The 9,844-nt window shown below is 38.4% G+C and overlaps 1 protein-coding gene across 1 annotated transcript; it reads left to right on the forward strand.

Annotated features, from left to right (window-relative positions):
* wee1 (WEE1 G2 checkpoint kinase) lies at window positions 1–9,046 on the forward strand. Its single transcript, XM_088006564.1, has 10 exons — window positions 1–1,031; window positions 1,541–1,755; window positions 2,099–2,165; window positions 3,305–3,477; window positions 3,565–3,833; window positions 4,581–4,670; window positions 5,401–5,486; window positions 5,567–5,737; window positions 6,565–6,710; window positions 7,935–9,046. The coding sequence occupies exons 1-10, from the start codon at window positions 543–545 to the stop codon at window positions 8,089–8,091; spliced, it is 1,863 nt and encodes a 620-aa protein (XP_087862690.1). The 5' UTR covers window positions 1–542; the 3' UTR covers window positions 8,092–9,046.
* Window positions 9,047–9,844: the final 798 nt, after the last annotated feature.

The following is a 9,844-nucleotide window of genomic DNA, read 5'->3' on the forward strand; positions in this document are numbered from 1 at the left end:
GACGTAACCCCTCCAAAAACTACACTGGAACGCCCATCTTTCAAAATTCAACGTCGAGCGGTGATTGGCTATTCGGCGACACGTGATCAACGGTCGCGGGAAGTTCTTTGCCACGCGCTTCATGGGAAGAGCTCAGTTTTCGACTCCCTCAAACTTTTGTAAACATTGCAAAGGTTTCCACTCCGGAAAGACGCGTTTCTGTCATCAAGGAGAGCGTGACAGATTATTGAAGGAGAAGGATTGTTTCTAGTTTTCTTTTCTTTTTATCATTCATTACTACCGAGGACGTTGCTACTGCATTCGACACAAGCAAGTACGAGGCCATTTTCCCAGTTTTTACTGGCGTGTCGGACTTTAAAAGTACGGTATTTTTTGTAAAGTTGGACTGCTAAAAGTAGTTTTCATGAGCTTAACACCATTTAAAAGGTAATTAAATCTAACTCGTTTTTGAGGAAGCTACCACTTCGGTGGAAGCACCAACCGCGTGTTTTTTTTTTTCTCCCTCCCCCTTCTTCGACGAAGCCGGGGTTTAAATCCTCGAAATGTCGAGCTGCAGTCGCCATCGACTCGGAACGCCTTCCCCCAAATCCCGACCGATTCGCCAGAAACTGCAGTTCACGTCCAGCGACGGAGAAGACGATCCTATCGAGGATGTCAATAACAGCACCGGGGGAGAGTCCGGCTTCACGGAGATGGACTCCCCGACACCGGGGCGACGGGGCGCCGCGGACAAGCTACAAGAGGGCGGCAGCAGCCCCCTGAACCACTCCGGCGGAGACGACGACGTGGAGCTGTGGGACGAGGAAGACTTTGATTCACCGTCCCTGCTGCAGTCCCCCAGTAGCGTTATTTTCGCCAACTGTTCGCCGTCGCCGAAGAAAGTGTCGCGGATGTACGGAGGGTCGCCGGAGCGGAGCTACATCCAGGACGACGGGGAGGGCTCCAGCTCTCCGATACCGGACTGCCCCGACACACCTCCACATAAAACCTTTAGAAAACTTCGGCTCTTCGACACACCACATACACCAAAGGTTAGAATTAACCGACTTTTTTCTTTTTCTTTTAATTTTAGAAAAAAAAAACGTTCAATATATATATATATATATATATATATATATATATATATATATATATATATATATATATATATTTACATGAACAATATCTCCTTTCTGCTCTTTAAGAAAAAAAATAAACACATTAATTATTTTATTATGTTATTATTTTCACAATCCGAACCTGGTCAGTAGATGCACATTATTTTTTAATCATTTGGATTTATCTGCAGGATCCGTTACTGACCCACTGACCCACTTACTCTACATCTCTACCTGTTGCATAATTTGTGTTCAGCCAGCGCCACGATTGGATGTTTTTTTTTTTTTTTTATGCCCAGACTCGTTCTGGTGTTAAAGAGAACGCAAACTTTAAATATTTTTGACACGTTTATTTGACTTTTTATTTAATATTTTTCCCACAAATCTGGATTTCATTCATTCAGTCATTTTTAAAAAAAATTTACATTTAATTTTTTTTAAAGAGTTTGCTGTCCAGAGCCAGGAGCTCCGTCCCTGGATCCTCCAGCAGAAGAGTTGCTCTCTTCAAGAATGTCGAGTCTCCACGAAAGTCCTTCACAGACAGCGGCAGGAAACAGCAGATGCCCCTGGTCAACTTTAACCCCTTCACTCCCGACTCCCTGCTAATCCAGTCCGCCACACAGCACAGAAACAACAGAAAGCGAGCGCATTGGAATGAGTAAGTTACTTAAGTTTTTGGAGTTTTTTTTTTTTTTACATGAAAAAGTAAAAATAAATAAATAAAATAAATTGATTTTCATCTGTAGGAATAGTTCTGCAGACTTACTTCTGTTTAACATAAACACAAAGGCCTATTATTGCAGAGGAATGATGATTCAGTGACCTTTCCTGTTATTCTTTAATATAGTTTACACCTGTAATGTTAAAGTTGTTGATTAGGTCGAGGGGGAGTTGCCCGATAACAAGGACCTCATGGTTAAGGTTGAGCTCCATGTGCTTGTGTAGTTCTCAGTGCTGCCCCCTGCTGGACAGGACGCTAACAAACATCTTTATTGTTGCAGCTCTTGTGGGGAAGACATGGAGGCCAGTGACGTCGAAGGAGAAGATGAAATTCTGCCACCATCAAAGGTGGGATTTTTACCTTTTAATTTGGTTATAGATCTTTTTTTATTATTTTTTTTTAGGATGCATTAATAATTTATTTGAACCAGGGAATAAGTTCAAATTGAACCTGACATTCAAAGGTGTTTTCCTAATGCAGTATAAAATGCTTTTAAATGTATTTCAGTGCTATTACACCGTTAATGTGCAATCTGTAGATGTATGGCATTTGATCAGAATGTTTTCCAAGCCTGAATAATAATAAATTAATTTTAGCCCTTATAAAAGCCATGGTGTCTGTCCATCTTTAAAGAGTTGCACTGACTCTTTAAATAAGACCTTGTATTTAAAATCAAAGCATTAAAAAGACTTGATTTCACTGAAGGAAAAAGGTTGACCTCAAACACGTTCACCACAGGTCTTACATTTAATCTCATACGTTTTATGTAATTTCCTTTTTCTCCCAGGACCTTACCGTTACCAAAACTTTGAGTCATGTGCAGACATCTTTATTGCGTTGTGTGACTAGAGGCGGTTGGCTAACTGCTAATACACCCAGCAAGGATATATTAGCTGGCAAATGGCTAGTTTATTTGTGTCAGTCGTTAGTGAGTGCAAATTTATCTTCAGTTGGCCGGGCGATGTTTGTATTAGCCATTGGCAAACTTCTTTTGCTAACCTACATGATTTGTGATTTTTCTTATGTATGTTTCTGCCACAATACAAGTTTTAAATTTACTTCATTTTGGTCTTAAAAAGTCTTAAATCTGAGTTGATGAAGCCTGCAGGAACCCAGGTTTTCGTTATCATGTTACTACTTCCTTCAGTTTTTCTGGTCATTCGTCCTTCTCGCCCTTGAATCCAACCACCTTTCAATCTCATTAATTTAATTTGTTCTCATTTGTTTTAACTGTGGGAAACATGGAATTTTAAACATGCTAATCATGCAGGAGCCCAGCGGGTAGAACGATGTAACAAACTGTACTGTACGTGGTGTTTGTATTGCACAATAAGCATTTATCTGAAGCACAAACGGCTGCAGGCAAATGTGCCAGTTCATATGCAAATAACCTGGAACTGTTTGCTTTTCGTGTGAATGCGAAGTAGATCTGTGTCCGTGTGTTTGATGCGTTCCACCCTACTTACACATGCCGTTCTCTCTGCAGAGGATCACTATGATGGAGAGCAACATGATGTCCCGCTACGCCTCAGAGTTCCTGGAGCTGGAGAAAATCGGCTCGGGGGAGTTTGGCGCCGTGTTCAAGTGCGTGAAAAGGTTGGACGGCTGCATCTACGCTATCAAGAGGTCCAAGAAGCCCCTGGCAGGATCGGTAGATGAGTAAGTTGAGTAGAAGTGGAAGATGCAAGTGTGCTGAACGATGTGTTTTCTCATTTTAAAAAACAAAAAACTTTTCTTCCCTCACAGACAGAATGCGCTGCGGGAGGTTTACGCCCACGCCGTGCTGGGCCAGCACCCCCACGTGGTGCGCTACTACTCAGCCTGGGCCGAGGACGACCACATGCTGATCCAGAACGAGTACTGCAACGGCGGCACCCTGTCCGACGTCATCGCCGACAACTACAGGCGGCTCAGCTACCTGTCGGAGCTGGAGCTGAAGGACCTGCTGCTGCAGGTCTCCCGGGGACTCAAGTACATCCACTCCATGTCTCTGGTGCACATGGACATCAAGCCCAGTGAGTCCAAACGCTGTGTTATCAGTGACAATGCGCCTGATCCATAAGGGCAGATCTATTGAGTCTAATTCTATGCTTGCTTTATTTTACATTGTATTTAGAATAATTAATTGCACTTTTTGAACCATTTGAAAGAAGGTCTGATGCATTTAACAATTTCTCTGTTTAAAACAGGCCTGTCACAATAAATCAATTAATCACATGATAAATTAAAACAAACTCAATAACTTAAATTTGCATAATATATCATTTTTCTCTTTTCTCTCTGTTTCTACCAAAAACTGGATGATAAGTCTTCTGTTTGGTGTTTTGGTCTCAGCTATATCTTTGTTTTGAAGTACGGTTTTGTTTAAAGATTTCATAATTCATGTTGTTAATTTATTTTGGATATTTAAAATGTCTTCCAGTTGCAGTGTTATTTAAAGTTTCATTATGCCATGACCGTTATAATGGTTTCTAAATAACAATACAATTGTTTTATCGCAATAACTTGTGGGATCATTTATAGCCCTGCAAAATTTATTTTTGATAGACCTAATTTTAAACACAATATGTCTGTTTAAAAAAAATGGAAGAAGAAACTTTTTCAGATATCGGTACTGGAAGTGAAAAAAGTGGATCGGTGCATCCCTAGTCTTAATATTTTAACACAGTTTTTTGTTTTTCTAACTTGTTTTAAAAAAAATCCACTGTAACTTGTGGACATGATCCCGTTGCTGATAATTGATGTTTCCCTCTTTGTTCCAGGCAACATCTTCATTTCCCGTAAATCTGTAGCGACCTGTGACGAGTCCGACGAGGACGATGGACTCACCACCAGCATCGTCTACAAAATCGGTAAGCTGCTCAACGTTTGCCCCAGTCGACTAAATCTTCTTTGTAATATTCAGGGATTTCCTGAAATTCTTAAAAATGCTTGAATTTCAATAAAATGTTTTCAGGTTCTTTATATTCTGTCTGTACAGTTTTGCAATAAAGCTGTAATAAACTTTTAGGAGCAAAGACTCCTTACAGAAAGTGAAGTGATTTATTTATTTTGAGTTTGATAATTTAATTTGAACAGGAAGGTTGTTTACCTTTACACAAACTGATCTGTTTAGTGTGATGAATATTATTCATCTTTATGTTGGTTATTGAAATTGAGAGTTTTTGTTGAATTTGTATTTTATTACTCAGGTGTGTATGGTGTGTGTGAGAAGATTTTCAAAACATAACATTTTGTTATATTTTATCTTACTTTGCTCCCGCTATGCAGATTATCACAATACTTAAATTGCTTTTGGCAAAAAAAATACCCTAGGCCAGAAGAAGGTGACTATTTGATTATTAACAGTACTGAATATCATATAATAGTGAATTATATTATATTCATATAATTCAAATTCATAATTATATGAATTTAAGTTTTTTTTTAACTTTGTATTTTTTTTTCTCAAAAGTAAAATGAGAAAAGTTTGAAAACATACCATGAAAGTGCCTGAAATTTACTGTAAGGAAAAGTGGATGAACCCTGAATATTCAGCTTTTCTTTTTTATTTATTTATTTATTTATTTGCTGTCCTTTCAGGCGACCTTGGTCATGTGACCCGGGTGAACAATCCACAGGTGGAAGAGGGGGACAGCAGATATCTGGCCAACGAAGTTCTGCAAGAGGTATTTATTCTGACTTGGAAACGTAAATGAATAAATAAAAAAAGGTCTCATGTTCAAACCTGCTCTGTGTTTCTCTGTAGGACTACAGTAACTTAACAAAGGCGGATGTCTTTGCTCTGGCTCTGACGGTAGTCAGCACCTCGGGAGCCGAGCCTTTACCCACCAACGGGGAAAAGTGGCATGAAATCAGACGGGGAAAATTACCCTCCATCCCACAAGTGCTTTCTATAGAGTTCCTTAGTTTACTCAAGGTAACCAGCAGCATCAGTCTGTGTTTATTATCCTCAAATATCCTTAGATCCACTTTTACATCATTTTTTTTAAATTTAGCCTTCCCAACATGTGCACGTTGTAATTTTTTTCCAAATGAGGATAAATTAATAGCTTTTTGACTAATTTTTACAAGCAGCAGCTTCAATGTCTTCATCAGACAAAATGTCATTTCTTACCAAAATTCAGAGAAATCTAAAAGGCTGCGAAAATATCCTAATCCAGCATATTATTTATAAACATGTTAATACGCATTCTACTGCGGCGTATTAAGGCAACTGTAGATAAAGTTGATATTTTCTAGAAATGACATGGAAATTTCTGAGTTTCAAAAATCAAAAATTTTCCAGAGTTTTCAGATAAATCTCAAAATTTGAGGTTTTTTTCCCAAGCAAATTTTTGAGTTTTCAGATTCAAATATGTCAACGTTTTTTTTTCTAGAAAACTTCTGAGATTATCTAAAAATTTCTGAGTTTTTTGGCAGAAATATACTTTTTTTTTTTTTTTTTTTTAAATCAACATTGTCTTTAATACTCTGTTATAGCCCTGAGCCTTCCTGTTACTTGCTGAGTTTGCCTCTCTCTCAGCCATATTCACGTCTCAGGTCCTGAACACGCTGCTTCTCTTCTGGAGCTTCTGCTCTGGGTTTTCAGGCTAAAAGTTTGGCCATGTTTCCGTGACGATACTCTTGCTTTTTGCTTTTTCCGAACAATTAAAAACAGCATATCATGCAGACATTTTGGATGTAGCTGCTGCACATTATTATAATTTTTCTTAGTAAATACAGTGGTGTAATTTTCTTTTCCAGCTGATGATCCATCCAGACCCAACCAAACGACCGTCGGCCTCTGACCTCATCAAGCACCCAGTGCTGCTGACGGCTGCCAGGATGAGCGCCGACCAGCTCCGAGTCGAGCTCAACGCTGAGAAGTTTAAGAACGCTCTGCTGCAAAAGTAAGTGCAGCGCAAGGAGCAGCAACTGTTTCCAGGAAGAAGGAGTTCAGTCAGTCACTGTCTGGAAACACTCAGTGGAAACGCCACGGTTTCCCATTTAAAACCAAGTTTTCAATTTAAAGTTGGATCATGTTTTTTATCTAACAGATTTTTGTTTGTCGCATATTGATAATGTTGTAAAGAAGACGATGGAAAACGTAAATTTATTAATTACGGCAGCATCTATTAGTTTAGTTATCGGTTATTTTGATTAATTGTATAATAAATTTTCCACATTCTGCACATTTTTCAAGGCCATTTTTCCCACAATATTGAAAATACATTTAATATCAAATAAAGAAATAATTCCATTCTATTTTTAAATAAGAAAATAAAAAAGGAAATTTTCCTGCAGTGCAACAACGTAGCATTCCTTTAGTGGACGCATGATTGTTTGTAGCAAAAAACCACGTCCAATATCTACATGTGAAAATGTTATTTTTTTTTAATTAACCAAATTAATATGGGCAGCAAAAGGAGCTTAATGGTAATTTAATTTTTATTTATTTATTTTTTTTCCAGAATTTAAAGGAGGATAGGCTAAAGCTATGATACTTGGAGTTCTGGTAGAATATATTTATAGACTTAAGTTTTTTTTTTTTGTTTTTTTTTTCCCATCTTAAATTAACCATGTTTGTTTGTTTTTTGTTCAGTTTTAGTTTATTTACTACTCTGAGGATGTTGTTCCCTCATCACTTGGCCTTTTTATGAGCCAGACGCTCCAGTTAACGATTAATCACTACTTACTAAATTAGTTGACGATTATTTCAATTCAATGAATCGTTTCAGCCCATTATTTGATAGTTGTAAACCAAAATGAAAGCTGAATGGAAGAGTTTTCAAGCACATATTGTGCAAAAATATTAAACCTCTATGCTACTGTCTTTTATAAATAACAGTTTAACAACCTGATAATTTAAAAATGTGAAATCATCTCAATCAGATTAAGAAGATGAGATACATAATTAAAATTTTTTTTTTGTTTAAAAAAACTCAGCTGTGAACCAATTTTACTTTTGACTTTTGACTATATGTTGCATTCTTTCAGTGATTTATTTATTTATTTATTGACGTCTCATGAAAACGAACTGTTAAACTGTAGGTATAATCTGATGAAGAATCAAACAAACTTCCTGTTGCTCTCGAGTTCAGACTTGTAACTCTTCTCCTCTGCGTCTTCCTCAGAGAGCTGAAGAAAGCCCAGCAGGCCAGAGCTGCGGCCGAAGAGAAGGTGCTGTCCACCGACCGGATCCTGACCCGCTCCACGCTCCAGTCCAACCCCAGAACTTCCAGACTCATTGGGAAGAAGATGAACCGGTCGGTCAGCCTCACCATCTACTGACCTGAAACCCCAAAGGCTCATGGACCTTTCTTAAGGAGTAGAAGCGGTCAGGTTTTTGGAGAAGAACCCCCCCTGTCCGTTATTTTTGGGATCTTCTGCCCGACCCGAGCTGTAGACTGTTGCTACACCAAACTGGAAGTTCTCTCAATAAACTCTGGTGTAGTTCAGCCGCGTTTCTGGTGGACCTTTTTTTTTTCTTTCTTTTTTTTCTCCTTTTTGGCGGAGGGGGGAGAAACTCTTATTTCCTTAAAGGTAGTTGGCTTACCTTTCACTCTCAGTCATTCCTTAAGTTTGCCAAGACGTCAAGCTCTTTGCCAGGTTGCCCGGACGACAGCGGATCCCGCCAGCGACGCGTCGCTCCCTCCGGAGTGAATGTACTTTCCTTTAGCCGTGCGCACCTTACTGCCTGATGTTCTGGAAACTGACCATGTCTGTTTGGAAAGGAGCACTTTGTAGGGCAGCATGTGGTACTACTGCTTACCACAGCGTTTTAAGGAAGACAAAAAAGGAAAATATCTTGCTGCTATTGATGTCGTATATGTGTCAGGGCTTCTACTCAAAGTTTGGATCGTTCTAGAGATTGTTGGCTCTTAATCCACCATTCGACCCCCTCCCGTTTCAGTTTGGATGGATTTTTGGATCATGTGATCTGAAGACTTTGTTCTGTTTTGAATTAGAGAAACCAGTAATCGGACTCGTTATTTGAGAGGTTTTGGACGGATCCACTCTTTGGTTTTAGTTTCCCTGGTGATCTGTGCTTCCAGCCCCCACAGCCCTCCTGTAGCATTAGAACAATCATTGTCCTGTCCGGCCATCGGCTTCCCAAAGCTCATAACCCGAATGTCGAAAGGATTACTCCTCTTCATGTTCTTGTAACCCCTAACACAAAGCGTTTGTTGCTGTACCATGTACATATGTTCTGTAATAAATTCTCATGAATCATCTTTTTGTTAAATTGTGGCGATCGCATTATTTCCAAGGTCAAAAATAACATACAAGAGAAGAAGCCTTAATTAGAAACCATTTTCTGTAGTTCTGTTAAAATTATTTGAACCAAATAAACTGGTTGCAGTATGAATAATGAGCTGAACTATTCAAAATTTTTGGGATATTCCTCCAAATATGTTTGCTAATGTAGCAAGGTGTTTTTGATTGATCTTGGCAAAATACTTTAAGCCCAAGTGGACTGGATGTAGAGCATCAGTTAATGGCAGACTTTGGGCCATTCAAACATGAATATAAGGATCAGGTCTCCTTTGAAAAAGATTCTTAATTGGTGATTTAAAAAATAAGAAATGTGCGCTGATCCAAATTTTTGCCATGCAGTGAAAGGAGACTAAGTTGAAAGCACCAACAGACCACGAACATTTGATTAAATAAATGAAAATGTGAAAATAAAAGAAGGTTGAGTTTAAAAAAACCACGTGATTTACATTTTCTGTCTGTGTTGCTTCTCAGTACTTATTTACACACACACACACATACAGGTCCTTCTCAAAAAATTAGCATATTGTGATAAAGTTCATTATTTTCCATAATGTAATGATAAAAATTAAACTGTCATATTTTAGATTCATTGCACACCAACTGAAATATTTCTGGTCTTTTATTGTTTTAATACTGATGATTTTGGCATACAGCTCATGAAAACCCAAAATCCCTGTCTCAAAAAATTAGAATATTATGAAAAGGTTCTCTGAACGAGCAATTAACCTCATCATCTGAATCAACAAAGTAACTCTAAACACCTGCA

Source organism: Poecilia mexicana, unplaced genomic scaffold, assembly GCF_051168715.1.
Source record: "Poecilia mexicana isolate PSO_F unplaced genomic scaffold, ASM5116871v1 scaffold_6, whole genome shotgun sequence".
Classification (NCBI taxonomy): domain Eukaryota; kingdom Metazoa; phylum Chordata; class Actinopteri; order Cyprinodontiformes; family Poeciliidae; genus Poecilia; species Poecilia mexicana.

What these genes read in the sequence shown, in the direction of transcription:
- wee1 (XM_088006564.1), top strand. Translation starts at nt 543, where the DNA reads ATGTCGAGCTGCAGTCGCCATCGACTCGGAACGCCTTCCCCCAAATCC. An exon ending in GCACATGGACATCAAGCCCA is followed by an intron (nt 3,834 to 4,580) that starts GTGAGTCCAAAC and finishes TCTTTGTTCCAG; the next exon opens with GCAACATCTTCATTTCCCGT. An exon ending in CCAACGAAGTTCTGCAAGAG is followed by an intron (nt 5,487 to 5,566) that starts GTATTTATTCTG and finishes GTTTCTCTGTAG; the next exon opens with GACTACAGTAACTTAACAAA.